Source organism: Sebastes fasciatus, chromosome 4 (genome assembly GCF_043250625.1).
Source record: "Sebastes fasciatus isolate fSebFas1 chromosome 4, fSebFas1.pri, whole genome shotgun sequence".
NCBI classification, from domain to species: Eukaryota; Metazoa; Chordata; class Actinopteri; order Perciformes; family Sebastidae; genus Sebastes; species Sebastes fasciatus.
This window is the reverse complement of record NC_133798.1, coordinates 13,177,125-13,198,607: the sequence shown is the minus strand read 5'-3', so window position 1 is coordinate 13,198,607 and position 21,483 is coordinate 13,177,125. Positions and strand designations below refer to the sequence as shown.

General features: G+C 40.0%; 1 protein-coding gene and 1 non-coding gene across 3 annotated transcripts in view; both read right to left on the bottom strand.

Moving 5' to 3' along the window:
- Positions 1–21,483, bottom strand: part of necab2 (N-terminal EF-hand calcium binding protein 2) — a 148,861-nt gene that overhangs the window by 119,712 nt on the left and 7,666 nt on the right. For both annotated transcript variants that reach the window (XM_074632134.1, XM_074632133.1), the window contains exon 2: positions 19,124–19,148. In XM_074632134.1, coding sequence (XP_074488235.1) covers positions 19,124–19,148 — 25 coding nt within the window. The remainder of the gene's footprint in view (positions 1–19,123; positions 19,149–21,483) is intronic.
- Positions 19,949–20,020, bottom strand: trnap-agg (transfer RNA proline (anticodon AGG)). Its single transcript has one exon. It is a non-coding gene; the product is annotated as a tRNA-Pro (tRNA).

Genomic DNA, 21,483 nt, shown 5'->3' with positions numbered 1-21,483 from the left:
GGATAAAAGCATGGATAAAGGGGTTTTTGTTTAACTTTAGAGTTTAATGTGGGTGTACCTTCACCAAATGAAGTGATGAATTGCTGAACACGTGCGCTGTGCACACTGAGCTGCAGATTGCCACTGGATTGCCAGTGACACACCCTCTACTGTGCCTCGCCACCCACTACGGCATCCTAGTGTCATTAAATACTAAACCAGCGCAGATTAGCAAAGAATGCCTCAGAAAAATGCCACGCAGAGTTGTTGTAATTTTCAGTCGACACAAAAGCTGCAGTGGCGGTTGCCAGGAGCAGTTATCCTTTTACAACCTGACTGAACAAATATGCAGAGCTAGTTCTTTGTTCGACAATTTAATACACCCATCAACATTTTTATGGCAATGTTTCTGTTGCTGTGTTTTTCATGGATGTAGCTATGACATCCCCATTGTTAATACTGCCTCTGGAGTTTTAATTGGTTGAACGTTATTCCAACCGGGGAAATGCCGACAATGAGCACAAAAGCAGACCTGTATGAATTGTTGACTCGTTGGAAATTTGGGCAATAATGAGTCCGAGGTCTGGAACCAGGTTGCTGCAAAGTAGCTCCGCTGTGAGTCAAGTTTTTGTTCCGAAACAACACAGAAAGTTCTGCAAGCAAGAAATTGATATTTGAGTAACCTTGATTATATCCTGTACATGGAAAATACTTCACAACTCATATCATTCCAGCAGGTAACTGCAGCCTACTAAAGGTTAAAGTCATTTTACTACATTGTGCACACATCAAACTTGTAAAATTGGTCGACAGATGAACATTTCGAAATCATGTACGCACGCACTCTGATCTCATCACTGTTTGTTTGTTCAGATTCTCAAGAGGATCTTTGTGTGGGAGATTGGTTGAGAGGGTCACATCAGTGAATCAATGATTGCCTTTCACACCTCTGGCACTTAAGTAGAGAATCTGGTTGGACTGATTAAAGGCTTTGCTTTGTTCCTGATGACTTGTTTGGTCTCATAATTTCCTTGGCCTTTGGTTTCAATCTTTTCTCATCAATCAATAATCCGAGGACTGCTTAGAGACCGGAGTGCAGGTTCGGTAGAGGTGATTGTGAAGGTTTCTAACAACCGGTGAAAAAAGGCTAATCTGATGATTATTTTCCATTTAGGGTTTTATTTTCTTTATTCAATGATAGGTTTAAGTGCTTTTTGGTTTGGTAAGTCTATGATTTAGACAAGCATAGAGTTTAGAGGCTTATTTGCACCACAAAGAATTCAGCAGGCAATTAAATATTTTTATGCTTTGGACTACAACGGTTTGTCAAGCCTATTATAATCTTTGTCTTACCTCTATTTGGGAAAACCGTGGTCCAAGGCTCGAAACTATCGCTGGAGGATGAAAACAAGAAGTATAATGTTGCCAAGGATTCAGTGAGTTACGTTGTGAGCTACAACTTGAGCCCTGTTGTTTTACTTTTTGGCAAATTTGCACAATTAAAAGTATACAGAATTACCTGTGGCAGTTCCTGTTTGCAATGTACCCATGGATGTACAGACAGCCATCACCGGATTACTTTGATACCAAAGAAAACTGAAAAACGTTGATTCTTAGGCAGTCTTGAGTTGAGTTATGATTACAAGAAGTACAGATTTGGATGCAAATTGCAGCAATTGAGCAGCTTGATAGTGCCTTAATTGCCTCCATGAGAGCTTCATCACTTCCCCCTTCAACTCTCCCAAGGGAAGCGCGCTTCAGTTTGAAAAGCTCTGTTCTACACTAGGGCTGGGACAATACACCTATTATCACGATACTTGGGTGCTGATTCAATATGTATTGTGATTCTACAAGTTTTGAGATTCGAAATTACGATTTATCACGATTTTTGTTAACTTTTTAAAACACTTTAGACCATAAGTAAAAGTTGAATCATGCACTTCTAGGGACTTTTACTTTGAAAATATCTAAATTGATACAGTAAACATATTTGATTTTCAGCATGTATGTAGTCAGAGATGTCCTGAAGTCAAATATATCAGTCATTGTCAGGAATTATTTATTAAATTTTTTCCAGTAACCCAGAAATCAAAGAATAAAGACATTTCCCTCACAAATTAGTGGTATTTTCTTTTGCAGGTCATATCCCCACGGACCCTCAATTGTTCTACTTTCTTGTTGGTTTTTGACGGATACAGAACGGATATGACATCACGTCACTACATCAATAAAAGCGTTCACTTCCTTCTACCTCCGCATAGACTCAAATGAAGCAAATATATTGATTCCGGCATTACAAAATTGATTTGATGAAAAAGTGCTGATCTTTGAAAATATGGCTGTTTTTTGCAATGAGACTCATTTGCATGGAAAAGAATATGTGCAACTGTGACGCCATTTGCTTGGCAGCACAGTTGGGGGTGCATTTCATCCTTTGAGGTTTCTTTTCATCTTATTTGTGCAGGTTTAGCGGCCGCAAAAGCCGTGCAATCCTTTTGTGAATTTGCCCGTGAGATGTGCTTTGGAGAGGAGATCAGGAGCTGAAGGGAGGATGGAGAGAGAAAAGCGAGGGTAGAACAGACATAATTACACAGGCATGGGGAGGAACTGTAAGATACACTAACTGAGAAAAGAGTAGAGGGATATACAGTGAGAGATCAGGGGAACAGGTAGAGAGTGCTGGCAGAGATCAAAGGGGTAATATGAGGGAAGAGTTGGGAGGACAGGGTAGAGAGTATACAGAAAGGGGGTGCAGTGAGGAGAAAGAGATGGACGAGGATGCCAAATGCCCACTCATCCCACAGGCAGCTCAGCTTTGTTTTAGCAGTGCTGCCAAATGTGGCTCGACCAGGGAGTCCTGCCACGCGAGCACCGAGTTTAAAAAGCCTTGGTGCAGCTCGCACTGCAGAGAGGGAGGAGGAGGGAGAGAAATGATGAACAGAAAAGAAGGAAAAGACAAGTACGCAGGATTTTGTTTGACTGACAAAGATGGAAAAATTAAGAAGGAAGAGCAAATGAAAAGTGCCAATAGCGCCTCAGGACTCTTTTTGTCCAACATAATAATTTATACTTGAAAATTCCTAAGAAAAACTGTTAAATATAATAAAATATCTGTGGTACACATTAAAAGAAACCCAAACTTTGGTTGCTTCTTTGCAAAGCTCAGATATTCCGAATCTTTTGAAATGAAAAACTGAGGCTCCACGAGATAAAAGACTTCTATTATATTCTACTCTTACTGTATATCGGACCGATTTCAAAACGCCGTGCCCAAATCCAACCATCCTTCCCTCTTCTATTCTTAAAAAAAACATGTTTCTAAAATTACAATTCTATATCTAAAGTCTTCCATTTCAGCTCTGTGCTCTTGCCGTTTTTATACGGTACAAATATATTAAGTGATCGAGGCTAAAAGAGGTGGGATTGATCCCGACCCAGTGGAGGGCAGAAAGCGTCAGGTGAGGAAAACGTCTTCAAAGGGCGTCTTAACTCGCAGCCTTTGATCCACATCCAGACGACCAAGACAGTGAACGAAGAGACTTCAATCCTCTCCGGTCTCCTCCCTCCCTCGCTCTTTCTTCTGGAGGCCACCAAAGGAACCTCCACACAATCCTTTTTACTTTTCTCTCCGCTGTTTCCTTCACATCACATCACAGCGGCACCACAACATTAACTCATTCGCACCTACTGCTGTTTGTTACTGAAAACTAGGAGCCCTGTTATATCGAGCAAAACCGGGTGCCTAGTCAAGATATTTTACTGTGATGTTTAAATGTCTCATTTTGTAGACCAAGATACTATTAAGTTAGCTATACTACAGAAAAAGTCACTTTCTTTGATCCCTGCAAATTCAGGAATAGTTTGGCATTTGCTTGCCAAGAGTTTGAATCAATACCACTCTCGTATACTGTCTGTACACTAAATATGAAGCTGAAACCACCAGACAGTGAGCTTAGTTTAGCTTAAAGACTGGAAGCAGGGGGAAACAGTTTGGAAAAAATCTGCATATTTCTAAAGCTCACTTAACCCTAAGAGACCCACAATAGTTTTTGTCTTTTTTAGGGGGGTACAGGGGGTCTTAAGGGGGAGATAGCACATCAGCAGTAGATGTCACATAGAAGTGTGAACATTATCTGAAAGCTGGAAACCTGAAGATTTTAAACAATTTGAGATGCAGTCATTAATCAGAAATAAACATGAATGATGATTGACAAAAATGATGAATAATCCCTCTAAAATATCACATTAGGACACCAAGACCTTGAGGAACACCATAGAAAAAGAGGTGCTGTGATTTTGTATCAAAAACTTTTGACATTTGGAGATATCTGCAAGAATTGCATTTTTCGGTGAGTTTTAAAAGGAGCACTTCTGTTCTGGAAACTTCTCAGAAACCCCCTTATTATCAATCTACCTAGAAAAGCCATACATCCTCTGAATGCTCTATGTCTCTAGTTTGTGGCTGTAACATTTACCTCATTGGATCCACAAGAGTTTCAGCTTTACAGTGATACCCAATTGTGCAATTCCAAGTCTGTTTAGGGATCCCAGTATGCAGACATATTCAAACATCATTCTTAGAATAGGCAAAAATAGCACATGTATACCGCATTCAAATAACTGCTTCTTTTGCCCAAAAGTGCATGTGATTATCATAAAGTGTGTAAAGCTGAGACTCATGGGTACCCATAGAACCCATTTTCAATCACATATCTTGAGGTCAGAGGTCAAGGGACCCCTTTGAACATGGCCATGACAGTTTTTCCTTTCCAAAATTTAGCCTAACTTTGGAGTTATTCAGCCTTCCCAACAAGCTAGCATGACATGGTTGGTACATGTCTAAAACTGAACCTGCTACCTGCCTCAGGCGGTTAACATGCTATACAGGTATTTTGTGTGACAAGTAGTGGTATGCTCTTTATGTTAAGCTAAGCTAACCGTCTGCTGTTTACAGCCTAACGTTAGATTTTATATGTGCTAAGCATATCCAGGGTCTGGCTGTTCAGGTATTACTGTAGCCCCATACTGCACATCTATAGTAAAAGAGCGGTATAATGATGATACTATGAGGATGTTATTGTGTCAGCCAAGATTGAATGCAGCATAAAGCAAAAATGTTAAAAGCACATATTCCTTCAAAGTAGCAACTTTTAGACAGCCCAGCACTGAGTTGCATTTATTTGCTGAGTAAACAGAGAGTGAGTCTAGCCCACACACTTCTGTTATCATAGGTTTACCTTGCAATGCCACACACAACAGAGATACATACACCTCGAAGACAAAAGCCACTTGAGCTGAAAAAAAAGTGAGTTGAGACAGCAAAAGAAACAGAGTTTATATTTCTTTCACTGTGCACTGAAGTCCAACGCTGTAAGCAGTGGACTGGAAATAATTTCAGTGTTTCAGCACCATACAGAGTTTTAATTAAGTGATTTTAGAACAACCAGCAACGCATCCGCAACCCTGCAGCCAACGCACACGGAAATACTGAGTGAATGTGGAACAAGAAAACTTTCTGTCGCCTCTGATTTTCTCTGCAATCACTCATTTTGAACAGAAATATGGCCAATCATGCAACCGCACGTGTCATTAAGGTGTATTTGTTTATTTCGTCAGACGATTTCACAAGCATAAGATGATGGTGATTTGAACATATTGGTACAGTTATCCTGCCAAAACACAAAATAATAATAAGGGATTTAGCCCTTTTTTGTGAACAGATTGCAAATAATTTGCATTGGGGCTTCGTTTACTCCCCGCCCACACCGACTCCGGGGATGGCGTTAGGTGGGGTAACATTAGGTGGGCAGCACAGTGCGGCTAATTTCAAAAATAATTATTAGGGAATTAGGATTATTTTGGTGCTCTAGGCAAAATTCCCGCGTGACTTTAAAAACAGATCGCAGCTCACAGCTGGCGGTTACGTGAAGTGGTCGGCTTGTCATTAACACGGTGTGTTTCCGTGTAACGTATCAGCGGATGCTCCTCTCATTCAGCAGCCTTGTTATGTCTGTATAACATTACACAACGTTTTCTGTCATCCCTTCAGCTACAGCTTTGTTCTTTTTCACCGCGGATGGACAGCAGCTGCCGCACACACATCCACACAGGTATCTCTCATGGCGGGGCCATGCGTCATCAATGCGTCATCAGTTACACTGTGCATGTTTCATACCCTGTGGTCTCAATGCACAGGCTGATCGGAATTCTTAAGAAAATTACTGAATCCGGATCATGATCCGGATCGCAACCAAAATCGAATGGATTGTTCATTGTGCCACATCCCACCCCTCCAAAACATTTAATTCAAATCCATTGCAGACTTTTGGAGTAATCCTGTTAACGGACAAACAAACAAACAAACAAACCAACGCCGATGAAAACAAAACCTCCTTCCTAGGCCTTTGGCCTTGGCGGAGGAAATGAGGAAGAGGCAGGATTTTGGGTAGCTGACAGCAACGACAACACACTTTGTGTCTGCGATTTACACCTTTTAGTTGTTAGTTTAATTTAAGGAAACAATGAACAGTGAGAGCACATCGTGACTTTCTTCTTGTGTCCTACAGCAAAAACATTTTCCTCCCTTTGTTTTTCCTTCCTGTCACTCCGACAGAGCTTCCCCTCTCTTTTTGTCTCTTCTGTCTCCCTCGCCGTGCAGCACTCTGGGGCTTGTTAGCACCAGCGTCAGTGATTAAAGACCGCAGGTAATTAGATACACATGACACCATTGTGACTGACTGGCTGACTGATGAGCTGCAGCGTCTACCGGCAGACGAGCCCAATGTTTTACTGTTCACTCTATTCCACATAGAGACTCAATGCACATGGATAACTGATCATTTGAGTGCCGTGCATGACATTTGAGTTTCAGCTGTTCTTTAAAATTAAACAGTCTCACTGGATACTTTAAAATATGCAGGTATATTTGGTAATAAAGCCTGTCTGTTACTATAGTTACAGGTTTGTTTCAGCCCTTAAACCCTCAAGACACCCTCAGTCATTTTTTCACTGAGGACGTTTTATCAGTTATGGACCAGTTATCTTTGGCACCTATCATCTTACCCAGAAATTGGTGACATCAAGTGACAGCAGAAATAATCCTACAGTATGTTCCTAATTTAAAAAAAAATCTCCTATTGATCCAATTCTCAACTTATCAATTATCAAACACAGTTCAGTTTGGATTTAGGACTACTCTGTTTGAGGTTGTTACCTGAGCCGGTTGATAATTCTGATCAAAGATACTCATGAATGATTGTATGATTAGCTCTGAGGTTGTTTTAGTAGGTTTCTAGGTGAATAGATTACTACTTCTATTTACCAGGGGTGTCCCAGACTACAAATTGACATAGTCGAATCTGATTGGTCAAGTCTTGACCATCGTCGCCTGATCGCCGAATCAGATTTTGTTTGCTCATTGAGTCCCGCCTGTTTAAGCTTTATATAAAAAAACATAGTAAAAACAACAAAACTATTGGCCGAGATACGTGGGACTATCGCTTAGCAGTTGTTTCAGAACAATGGACAGCGCTGCTTGCTGTGTGTAGTGTGTTTCTTTACAGTCCGGCGCTATCCAGAGTACTGAAATGGAACGGAGATCAACAGACAGACAGAATGACCAATGCGGTTTCTTAGCCTGTTTGCTTTTTGTGGTTGTAAATATTACTTTCGTCCCTAATTCCATTTCCCCATCGTATCCAGACAGAAAGCAAACGACAGAGAAGCGAAGGGACAGTCGAGAGAGAGAGAGAGACGCAAACCGCAAACAGCCATTACTACGCACTTCTCTCTGCTAATTTTAGATAATCGTTCATAAATTCAAAATATATTTAGCGCTCTGATAGCACTATATGCGAGCGCTCTGATTGATACATGTATTATTTGTTTTTAAAAACAGTGGCCTTATGTTGTTGTTATACAGCCTTTCTGAGGTCATTGCAAAGATGCTGCTCCGATGGTTCGGCAAAATTGGATAGTGCATACATGGTGGTTTATTCACACACACTAAGGAGATTGATTGAAAGCACATGAGTTTTTTTTTTATTTTTTATTAACAATATTATTAATAGGCTGATATTTAAAACAAAATAGGCTACATATCATGATTAGGAACCAAGCAACTTTATGTAAAATCCGACATTCAGCACCCCCATAGAGCCAGAATGGAATGATCCTTTGTTCAATAACCCCTTATATTTACAATATAAAATGAATGAATTAATAAAACATCTACTTTATCAGGGTTACTTTGACTCATGTTTCCATCCTGGTTTCACAACGATGGTCGATCTGCATATTTCCTGGGTTACTACTTTAACATGTGAGGGCTATGAGCGGCAGACGATGTGGCTTACACCAACTGCACACAAACTGAACTGAGGGACCAGCTCGCTGATATGAAGCCCGGCTGTGTGAAAACCTGCGCCCAGCCTGGCATGACTGCATATCTGATGGAGTGAATGGCTGTCTGGCTTTCCTACTGGAGGCCTGTCTGCCAATTCAGCACTCTGCTGACAAGCCAACCAATCAATACAAAGTCATATTCAAATTAAATCAATGTGATGAAAATTCACTTTAAGGAATAGTTGAAAATTTTGGGCAAGGAAATGAGAAGACAGCTGTCCCGACTCTGCAAAGATAAACAAAATCTGCCTACCAGCACCTCTAAAGCTCAGTAATTAACACATTATATCTCATTTGTTTAGGGTGGTTTTGTTAACTTTGGACATAGTCAGGCTAGCGGTTTCCCCCTCAGTCTTTATTTTAAGCTAAGCTAACCCTCTACAGATATAAGAGTGGTATTGAGCCTCTTATCTAACAAAAACTACTGCTTTAAGGCTCCACTTTTGAGGAACGGGAGTCAGAAGAAGTCTATCTTCAAGACTCAATTTTAAAGAAATTGTTTGATATTTTGGGAAATGTGCTGATCTGCTGAAATATGTTTTGTTTGTTTGTTTTCGACAAGACTTAGATGAGAAGGTCGATACTACTCTCATGTGTCTGCACTGTGGATCAAGATCAAGATCATGCGAGAATCGCGGGATCACATGTCACACGAAAATCCATCTCGTCAGGCTTCAAGTAAAGCGTTTTAGTCAAGCCCCCAGGGAGAGCACCGGGCTTTGAAGCAAATTTTCATAGTGGCCAAATGTTGGAATTACAACTTCCGTGTCCATCACGTGATGCCATTGGGCCCAAAAAGACTTTCTTGGGAAAGAGACGGGCTACGGGCTTGGCTTAGGCGTGTGTGAGGAGAGATGGACAGGCGACTATTCGTTCGAAACAACAATGGAAGCTCCTGAAGAGGTTGCCGCAGATGCTGCAATTGCAGTTATATCAGAACTGGAGGGTATTTCTTCATTGAAAGAAGAACAAAAATGGAAAAGATGTTTTCGCTCTTCTCCCGATTGGCTTCGGCAAGCGTTTGACTGACAGGTAGTTCATCCAATCCCCTGCCAAGTATTTTTTGAAATTGTCTGCCCTATTCCAAACTGTTTCCCATGACGAATTCTCACATGGTCAACAAACCATCCGGTGGGTCAGGTTAGAAACAGCTAGCCGGGCTCTGTCCAAAGTTCAAAAATATACCTAGAAGCACCTCGAGCTCACTAACATGTTGTGAATCAATGAACCAACTCTTGTAAGTTAAAGTTGTTTAATATAATTTAGTACGAAAACAAAGGAAAAGGAGTTCCCCAGGCCAACAATGTAGATTGGTGATTAGTCGTTATAGGTACACTGGTCACAGTTCTGCTCTCTCCAACTCACTCAACACAGTCAATGCAGAAAGTTGTCACCACAGTGAGCAGGAATGAGAGGACAATGGACATTCACTGAGAAATAATGATGTCTCTATTTAAGGAAGCATATGCCCACCTAAAAAGTTGCTAGATTTGTCGGTCGGCTCTTATTAGATAAAAAAAAAAGAAGAAAGTCACAGAAGAAGTCTTAAAAGTTGCCAAATCTATAGAGAAAAGTTGGCAACACTAACTATAATTTGTATGACAACCACTTAGAGAATGATGTCACATAATGCTGAACCCAAAGTGCCTGGGATTGAGAACACAGTAGTCAAGTGATACCGGACAAGAGATGACTGGAGTAATGGCAACTTGCTATACTTCATTAGCTATGGCAGAGTGCAAATATTGTTGACAGAGGGCTGTAATGGTTCTCTAAGCAATGAGACAGGTCTGATTTATGAGATATGATATATGAACAGAAGCTTGTTATGGCCAGTGGAAAGAAGATTAATTGGGCAGAGACAACAGTAACACATCCCACTATCTTGTAGTACTGAGGTATGCTTAAAAAAATATTTAAAGGTCCCATATCGTGCTCATTTTCAGGTTCATACTTGTATTTTGTGTTTCTACTAGAACATGTTGACATGCTGTAATGTTAAAAAAAAAACTTTATTTTCCTCATACTGTCTGCTTGAATATACCTGTATTTACCCTCTGTCTGAAATGCTCCGTTTTAGTGCATTGCAACGGAATTGCAACAGAATTGTGTTGCCTGGCAACAGTTTCGATCCATGTTTACTTCCTGTCAGCTGATGACATACACATACACTGCAACCAGGAATAAACTGGGACACATTTAGAATGTTTACGTTTAGAACCATGTAATGGTCTAAATATTGTATATTTGTGACATCACAAATAGACAGAAATCCTAACGGCTTGTTTCAAATGCACAATTTCTGAATATGGGCTGTGTGTATTTCTCTGTATATTGAGCGCTTCGATACTTTCACAGGATTTATACAGCACTTAAACCTGCTTTATAATATAAAAGACATGGAAGTCTTACTTTTTACAATATGGGACCTTTAAGTGAGATACAATTTGGGCAAGAATCATTCAAAAGTGTGAATGATTCACACTTTCTCTTCAGTAAGGAAGAGAAAAGCTTCAGCTTTCATAGAGGTAAATGTAAAGTGTCAGTACCAGGTTTCCCAGATGATATTGAGGGGAGGAAATTTACATCTCTCTCCTCAATTTATTGTTAAGACAGAATAAAAGGACTGAATAGGGAGCATGAGCTATGATACCATGGCAGAAAAAGAGAATAAACAGAGAAAGAGGACAGATGATCCCGCAAGTGGAGTGCACAGCTGAGAGTACTTGGGCACCAAATACCCAAACAACCAAAATAACTTTCATTAATTTCACAGTGAAGAGCTCTGTTTGGCCACACTGAGCAGAAGCAACTGCACCCTCCTATTTGCCTTTAGCTGTAAGGTTGTAGTTATGTCTGGTCATGACAGTATGGATAAACAAGCCTCCCCAAACGCCGTCTGCTTTCTGTCTGTATGTCAAACACTGTGACGATAATTAGCAGATGGCTGGTGAGTCACACGGCGAGAAGCAAGAAAAACTAAAAGCTCCCCACTAACTGATGAGAACACTGATAGAACGGTTCTGTGTCACTGGTTGTGTCGGTGTGTCTCTCCACCAAGTTGTCCAAGATGTCATTGTGAAAATGAGGCAAAAGGCTCACACACAACCATGGTTGACACTCACAGGTGTTTCCACCTATATTACCTAATTAGACCTCTTCTGTGAGGTGTCTGAAATCACTCCCTCGTTCACTATATCATAGATATTCAATCATTTACTCCATAGTGAGCAGTAAATTGAGATTTTGTACACTGGAATCATTCTCATTTTGCGTCTTCACTGACTGACAGCTGAATTTCTTGCATCTATCCTATGCTATAGAGCTAAACTACGTATTTCATTCCACTATGGACATTTTTGAGGGCACTATATAGAGCTTAAATGTCACACAAAAATGGTGGACAGAAAATATTAGGGTTGGGAAAAAAATGGATTCACCTATGTATCACGTTTTTTTTTTGTTTTTTTTACAATTTTGAAATAATTCTTTGAATGTCTCCATCAATATATTTGCTTAATTTGAGTCTATGCAGAGGTAGAAGGAAGTTAACGCTTTTATTGTTGTAGTTTGAGTAACGTGATGTCATATTCGTTCCGTGTCCATCAACCAAAATAAACCGCAGTCGGCTGAGACGAGAAAGTTCTAGAAAGATCTAAAATCTAAAGTGTTAAACACTACACATACATACATATGTTACATGTCTCTTATAAATTAAAAAAAGAAATACCACTAATTTGTGAGGGAAATGTCTTTAATATTTGATTTTTGGGTTGCTGTGAGAAAAAATAAATAACTAATTCATAATGTTGACATAATGATATATTTGACTTCAGCACATCTCTGACTACATACTGTATATGCTGAAAATCCAAAATTTGTACTCTATTAATTTATATATTTTCCAAAGTGCCTAGAAGTGTATGATTCAACTTTTCCCACGGTCTAATGTTGAAATAGTTAACAAAAAATCGCAATAAATTGTAATATCGGATCGCAATATTTAAAAATCACAATACATATTCATGATAGTATAGAATCAGGAGACGGATGTATCGTTCCAACCCTAGTAAATATAGTCCTCTATATAGTAGGTACGCCCTTTTCACTTATTTTCTGCAGTAATCCAAAACCCAATGGAAAAATCCCATTGGCTTTTTGTTGAGGAAACCAGGACGATGCTTTACTTCCTGGTTGGCCTACAACACTCCTTTTCCTATGGTGACAAGTCAAAATGTCTGCTGTGAAAAGGCCTATACTTGCAGTGTCCACTGAGTAGTGATGGACTGATACAAATCCGCAGATAAAAAGCTACATGTTTGGGATGAATGTCTTTAAAACTTGTGTGTGCATTCCTTTTTACAAAGTCCAAAGCAGGTAAAAGGGTAAAATATAAAAATGTATTCATATTACAAATTAAAAGGTGCACAAGTTTAATTACATTTTGTGGCTTCAGGAGTCAAGATTGAATGTGGTTTTGAGTTCATTTTTGGAAGTGCAATTAAAATGCAAATACAACTTGATGTCATTCAGTCAGCAGTGACGGAAAGCAATGCAATTAAAATAATAACCCCCAGTTATTATTTCATAACATTTCCATTCTACTTGCGAAGATTAAGATTCAAACAGCAGCAGCTCGGTGGACTGTGTCATATTAGAGGCGCTGCTGCAAGTGCAAACAACAAACTAAGTGCTGTCAAATGATGCAACTATTTCATAGAATTATTGGCTGCTGAAACACTCCACCTGCTGCATAACAATGTCTTTGAGTCAGCCGCGATAATCACAAACAACACACGCCGAATGTGCACGTACACATGCACGCACACACAAACGCAGGCAGTACTGATACACTTATACTACACACTAAGCGCTGATGAAAGATTCTCTGTATTTGAAGTCGACGTGGATGCATAACGCACACACAGATAAGTAGTTAGTAAAAGAACATGACACCGTGGGTTGGTTCTTCTGACCTCCCCAATTTTTGGAGTCACCAGCCGCCACTGACACACATTAATGCGCACACACACACACACACACTAATGGCTGTTTCAGCAGCTCGGGGGCAGGAAGGCCGGCCCTGAAATCTGTGCTTTGAATGTAAAGACAGAACTCGGCCAATTAAACCTCAATTACTGACCTGTTGTCAGATATACGGCACACTCTCTCTTATTCCCTTGCTCCTCTTCGCCCTGCTCTTCTTTCTCTTTCTCTCAGTTCGCCTCCTCTCCCTTTTAGACTGTGCCACCTCCTGCCTCCCCTTCTGTCAATCTCTCCCTCCCCACACCTTCTTTTCTTTTAACAATTCTCTCCTCTCCCCGTTAGCATCTCCCTCTCTCACTCATTAAAACAGTTCCCCGGTCTTCTCCCAGGAGAGAGGAAGGAAGGGGATAAAAATAGCTCTTCTTCAGCTTCTGCTCGCTGGTTCTTCTTTCTGTGTTCCATACATCAAATAACTATGTTTCCTCATAATAACCATTATATCTTCTTCTCTTTGTTCCTCTCTGACTTTTAGTCTCTCCTTTCTCTTGCTCTGATGCTCTCCACCCAACCACACTCATATCTGCCTCTTTAAAAGACAGTTTGTAGCTGTGTATTTCTAGCAGCAATGGAGTTGTTGAAACACCCCAAGAGACTGTTGTCATGAAGTTGCACACAATCCTACAGCTAGCGTGGTGTGGGGAAATTATTTATGCCATCTCTCTCTCTCTCTCTCTCACACTGAGTCAGAAATTAACTTTGACTGACTGGCCAAGGGGACTGGTGGATGAAAAAAATCCACTGCCCATAGCATAATTTTTACCGGTCACATATACATTTATTTCAGTTTATTTCATTGAGATAATGAAGTATATACTAAGAGAAAAGGCCAGAGCAAAATTTTTAGCAAAATATTTTAAATATATTGACAGTTAATCAATGCAAGCCAGAATACTAGGCTTGGGCAGAAACTATTTTTTCATACCTTCCTGACATTTCACCAGGTATAGGCTACTAAAACAATAAATCCCATGTACTTCAACATCCACTCCTTTATTACCGTTTGCATGCTGGTTTTTGTTAGGAAGTTAAACAGGTCTTAATTCCCTCTCTGTTATCTATTTTATATTGCTGTGAAAAAATCTCCTTCAAACAACTGGCTTAAGTTAGCTCTCTTTCTGGAACTGAAAATCCAGAGTTTACCTCATCTCAGGCTTAATTAATTTACTAATCCGGCTTTCTTAAACAGGGCTCAGGAAACCTATGTGGGTGCTGTCCATGGTGCTGATTTCCTGTGTGTAAACTACAGCAATAAAACATCTATTTCAATGGACTGACTAACACATTCATCTAAACCTAGGCAAGCAAGACACAATAAGCAGAGTAACGAGTTACATTTACTCTTTTACATGTGCTCAAGTAACTTTGAGTAAAATGTATTGTCAGAGTAGTTTTAATGCAGCATACTTTTTACTATTACTTGAGTAGATTTTTTAGACAAAAAGCATTACTTTTACTCCGTTACATTTGGATGCATTCATCTCGCTACTTATATTTATTTTATGCATTCATGATCCGTTAAGAGGCAGCTGGTCCAAGACCTGCTGGTGTTGTGTTATCCTACTGCTGCAGCCACGTCTCCACTAGACGTTCAAAGCAGCATGGTTGAAGCTACAGCAAGAGTAACCCCACATTATGGCTTTCATTATGGAGGTGGTGGAAGAGAGGAGGATGATGGCTAAGCTGTCATCCATGATGGAGAATGAGTCCCACCCCATGCAGGACACCATCTCAGCACTGGAGAGCTCCTTCAGCGACAGGCTGCTCCACCCAAAGCGTGTGAAGGAGCGCTATCGCAGGTCCTTCCTTCCTGCAGCTGTCAGACTCCACAACCAGCAATGCTCCCAGTAGACCAATTACATTTACACACCAAAAACTGACAATAACCTGAAATTTTCAGGTGGAATTTCATTCATTCATTCATTCATTCTCACTGTGCAATATCATTTTCCACTTGTGCAATTTTGTTAATAGTCTGTTTATTGTCAATACTGTACATACTGCACCTATTTTTATACTATTTAAATAGTTCATATTTTGTTACACTTTGTTTAGCTCTTTTTTACTGTGTTAGCTGATGCATCTTGTTTTTTTATGACCAATCACAGTTTGGCATTGGCGCAGTGGTATGACGGTACCGGTCATCTGATTGGTTAATCCCTCAATTTGTATTTGTTCCCAGTTCCTGACTGGCCTTCTCACCCTTTTCTGTCCTTCTTGTCATCCATGCTCCTCACGGACATGACATTGATCTACGGGTCTACATTAGGAGTGCAATATAGTGTTTCACCACACATATTCACCACGGGCCTTTCTCAAACCGGATACTTTCTATCATTACAAACACTCCACGTACAATTTACTGCCAAGTAGGTTTTTACACGCAAGCAATATGGTAATTTGGGGCATAAACAAGAAACATAAATATAGAATAGAAAAACTAGTTGCTTACAGTCCAAAATGGCAGAAGCGAGCTTTGCTGCTGGGCGCTGATGGAACGAATAAATAACTTTCACTTCTTAGCAATATACGTTCTTTGACATCGATGCAGGCTCGCTGTTGGAGGGTTATATAACCCACTTCCACTCCCCGCTAATTGGTTTGGGATGGCACCTAATGTGGCGGACCCTTTACGCGAACGCACAAACGGAGTGGAAGTAGGTAGGAAGAGGGTGTAGGGGATAGTTTGATAAATTCACCATATAACATTTAGAGGGGCGCTGTTTGAGTCATTGTGAAATACTCAGTGAAAATTAAGAATTACTATGAAGTGTTTTTATTAACTACAGACAGAGAGAGCTGCTTTATCGTTGATACAACTGGTCTGTGCTCGGGAAAAGATCAGCATGAAATGAAAATGTAAATTTTGTTGTGTCTTAGCTGATGTTCTGTATCTGAGTAGTTGGTAATTAGGTAGCGCAAGCATTTAAACCGTTGACAGCTGATGCCACAGTCTGTTGTAAAGGCACGATCATCTCTTAGAAGAACCCCAGGCGAGATAAAAATGTCATCTACAGCAATGATGTCAAAAGTTAAATCATCTGTAAAAGTTGTTTATGTTCGCTCCTCTACCACTTCAGTTGAGAAATGGATTTTGTGCAGTGTGTATCTACACACACACACTTACACACACAGAGCTATCGTGCTAATAACTAACGAAACAGAGGTCAGACAGATGACTAAGCAACGGCTAAATAAACCGTCAAGGTAGTGCACATTAAAGTGAACAGATATCTTCTTTACAGAGATACTTTTTGGGAACGTAGCCGTGCTGGAGAAGAGGCAAAGAAGTAATCAGTTATTTGGATAGCAGACAAAACCCCCTCCCCACACACACACACACACACACACAAACACACACACTGGAAGAGCAAATGACCATCTGGCTGCTATGAAAGCACAGCTTTTTCTGCTGTTTCCTCATTAGTTAAATTCTTTTTAGTCAACGACAGTGGTACGATAAAAGAGGAGAGGAGGGAAAGGATGAGGAGGAGGAATAGATGGAGAGAGCAGGAAGAGATATAAAGAGATGAAGAGATAGAGAGAGAGATAGTAGCAGTACATGCGATGCCAGAGGGTATAAACAAATCGCTCACTGGCACAGCAACACAGTAATATAAACTTTCCCCTTTTGAAAACACTTTCACAACACGCTAAAAATACAACAACACTGCAGCAACAGCAGCGGCTCAGACAGACAGAGCTTAATGCTCGCTAGTATTCCGCTACACAAAAGGCTTCAGAGACAATAAATCTGTCTGTGTTGGAACACAATAATCTGTCAGAAAACCAACCCAACGAGGCCAAAAAAGTTCAGGAACAGGTTGGTGGTTAGATTCACTTCTTGTGACTTTATGCCCCTGGAAGCAAAACTGCAGGTATGAAAACAGAACTGATCATTCAGAGAGCACATACTGTATATATAAACCTCTGCCAAGGTTGTCCAATCCTCTAAGGTTGTTATTTTACTGAAAAAGCTTTCTTAAAGCAGACATTTTGACTTGGCATTGCTTGAAAAAGCACAGGGATAACTCAACATTTATACCAGAGTGCAAGTATGCACAGTGCTCAAAGCGGGCCGGTAATCACCAGTACGCAGTACCGGCACTTCTTCATTTTAGCTGTCAGTACTCTTTACTGTCCTCGTCACATCAGGTTCTCTGGGAGATTCATAATGCCGATTCATAACGATGCAGCGCCAGCGTTTTTGTGCCGCGCCTCATGAGCCGTATGACCATAAAACTATGTGGAGAACATCTGGACGAGCCGATGCAAAGCATGGGGGAGGGGGGGGTGTTGCTGTGATTCATCAATACAATGTTCACGTCCTTTTTGTAAGATAGTTAGTGAACTTTTCATCAGAACTTTTAATATTTGTGAACAAATATAATTACTTATATTACTAATATTTTACAGGGTAAACATTTCAAGACAAATTAAATCTTCAGACAAAGGCTGTGATATATGTATATGATAAAATACTCATTAAACTTGTAATAATAATGGACTAAAATGGCGTAAAATTGTATTGGTTTAAGTCAAAAACCTTAAAATTTTCTTAGGGGAAAACCCCCAAACCCAATATCTACTAGTATCTTTTATTCACTGTAGAAATTGAGAATTTGTCTCATTATCCTGCTGTATAATATGTAGTAGTATCCTGACTGAGACACTGCTCCTAAAACCTGAATGATACCCTACTACAGGATACAAATAACACAGGAAAGCACTTTAACTATTAACACTATGGGTAAATATACAAACACACCTCCTTAACCCCATAATGTTCCAGTTGGAATATTATTAGAGTACCTACTATAGAAGATGAATAGCCCAAGTATAATAACAATAGCGATAAAACCACAGCTGATTATGACTGACACAGTATAACATGCTTAACGAAATAATGAGTAAATAGGAATACGTAGCAAGAGATTGCTGATACCGGCCAATACACACGGCAACATGTGAATAAGAGAGCACTGGCACTTGTTTTTTCCACTTCAAGCACAGAGTATGCACACTACCTGGGCCCTGGGACACCAAAGTGGAATGCAGCCATTATTAATGTTATTAGTGACATCTGTGTGTGAATAGTAAAAATGACACCAATAAGAAAGGTCAATAAAAATGTCTAGAAATTATCATTTGCATCTGGATCTCCATCAAAACAGACATAGAGATGGACAATCAGGAGATACCTGTAGCACTTTTTTCAAGTCCAGAACATGACACGAGAAAACTGTGAAAATGATCAAAAATGCCTTTCCTTATGTTCAATGCTGAGTAACCCTTAAAAAGAATCTTTTAGTCTGTTGCACAATTAAAACATCATGGTAAAAGATGTACAATAATAGGGCATCAACGGTAGAAGGATATCCATTAGGACAGCCATCATCCACTATTCAATGTTTTTTACCATGATGTATTAATTGTTGGAACAAATTAAGACTAAATTATTTTTCTTTTTATTCTTTTCATTGAAATCTGGTTTTAATAATTATAATAAGATCATGAGTACTGCATAGCGTGTGCCTCTTAAATCAGGGCCTATCAGATGAAATCACACTGTTTATCAACATATATAATTTTACATATTCCATTATATTAAACAGTAAATCTAGGGAAGTTCTATTATGGATAATGTTCAACAAATACATTATATGAACTAATAAAGAAAATGAATGTGTTCACTCACCATCTTTGTCAGCTCTTCTGAATATCTGTGAACAGACAGCAAGACAGTGTAGTTAGTATCATTGAAAGTATCTGCAGTGAGCAGCAGGACGTATAAACAGGAAGAATGTACGTAAAAGAGGAAAAGAGGGCAGTATCAACAGCACTCCTTCAATTCAAAGGAAGAAAGAAAGTTACTTTTTAGTGACTAAGTAGTAGTTACATGGGGTGGACAGAATAACATAAATACAAATGTAAAAACAAAAAGAAACCTATAGAGTTAATGCAACACTTTTCTAACACAATCTCAATGAATTTATTTGCTTTCTTCAAAAAGTTCCACCCAACTATTATTCATTTACTTTATTATTGTTATTATTGTATTTTACCCCCTTGTTGTCTGTTTCCTGTGTATTGTACTTTTTAATTTTTAGTGGGAACAAGTTGTACTGTTCTTACATATTTGAAGGTTCCACTAAGACTCAAACCTGCATCACACTTGATAAATATTCCTCCAGTCTGTCCCTGACTTGAAAGCAATCGTCAAGTTGTATGTTTGGCTTTGTCTCTTTCCATGGCTCCACTGATTCAGCTTTGTGATACTATTGGACGATAGGAAACATTTGACACAAAAGTTTCACCAAAACTCGGATTTTTCAGTAAAACACGACTGCCCCATCCTAATGAAGTTGCTTAGTGTGCAACCGTGACTTTGATTTCATCAAGTCACATCAGCTTTAGTGGTTTCACTGGTTTTCCAAAGGAAAAGACTTTAGACTTTAGACTTCCTCTTTTGCATCACACTTGTTAAATATACCACAATAGTAATGGCCACTTTAAGCACTGTGGGCTCGTCCGGGATTTGAACCCGGGACCTCTCGCACCCTAAGCGAGAATCATACCCCTAGACCAACGAGCCACGAAAAGTTTTTCTTGCAAGATTGGTCAGTCTACCGTTTTCCCAGTTTATACTATTGGATTGATACATCCATTCATTTTCCTCCCCTATCCAGGTCAGGTCAGTGGAAGCAGGCTCTGCACAGTCGCACAGGCGCTCTTCTTCACTTCTGCGTCCTCCAGGTCTTCTTAGGAGATCCCGAGGCATTCTCAGGACAGATCGGATACGCAGTCCTCTGAGGATTTTCTAGTTGTGCACCAAGGTCTCTTCCCAAGAGGACGTGCCCTGAATATCTCACAAGCATCTCAAGTTCAATATGTAGGTGCAGCAGTTCTTTTCTCACTTCCTCTTTAGAATATCTGAGCTGCTCAACTGCCCCTAAAGGTGAGCTGAGACATCTGGTATAAGGAAGCCATTTTGATGGCGTATCCACAATCTCATTCTTATAGTCAATACCTGAAGCTTTGGCTATGCCTAACGGTCCGAACGCTAATCGTCTGCCGAGAGCTATGTCTTCGGATTTCCGATAAAATCACAGAAGTTGAATGACTTTACTGTCTATAAACCATACTTCCACTTCTTGCATCAACAGAAATGTCTACATTCCACCAAGAATTGAACTTGGATCACTGATTTTAGAGACCAGGGTGCTTACCATTACACCATGGAACCCAGGTCAGGCATGCTATTCACATGATCAAGACATGCAACTTCTTGTGTTGAAGTCAATAAAAAAGTAATTTCTCCATCTGGGTGAAGTTGATTCTTTTGTGGACTTCAAATTAAGGATTAGGTATTAACCCGATGACGTCAGATTTGAAATAAAAATGGCAAATTCCAGCACAATGACGATTCTAGGGATGCACCAAACCAGCTTTTTCAGGCCCTATACAGATACATGGGCTTCGGGTGACGCAGCCATTTTTGTGGGCTCGTCCAGGATTTGAACCTTCGGCCGCTCGCACCCAAAGTGAGAATCTTACCCCTATACCAAAGAGCCACGAAAGGCCTGTCCTGCGAGATTGCTCAGCATACCGTTTTGCTAGTTTATACTGTTGGCTTCATCCACGCTCTCTTCCACTTCTTCGTCCTCCAGGTCTTCTTAGGGGATCCCAAGGTATTCCCGGGCCAGATTGGATATGTAGTCCTTCCAGTATTTGCCGGGCATGCACTGAGGGTATTGTACCAAGAGTACAGAAATGCAGAAGTGCCATAGATATGCATTTTTGAGGTGGTTTAGAAATGGTGACACTATCACATAGTTTAGCCACCAGAGAGGTGGCTAATCGTTTAGGACAGTAGGGTTGAGTTGAGTTTTCTAAAAAAAACTGTTCAGTTAGAGCATGAAAACAATGTTATGTCAAGTTGTCATCCACAAACTAAATTGGTTCTGAGTTCCCATTCACAGTTTACATAAACAGTAGTCCCCACTCCCTGTTCAGGGAATGTCAGTTAAGGGAACCTCCCTCGACAAAATCCCTCCA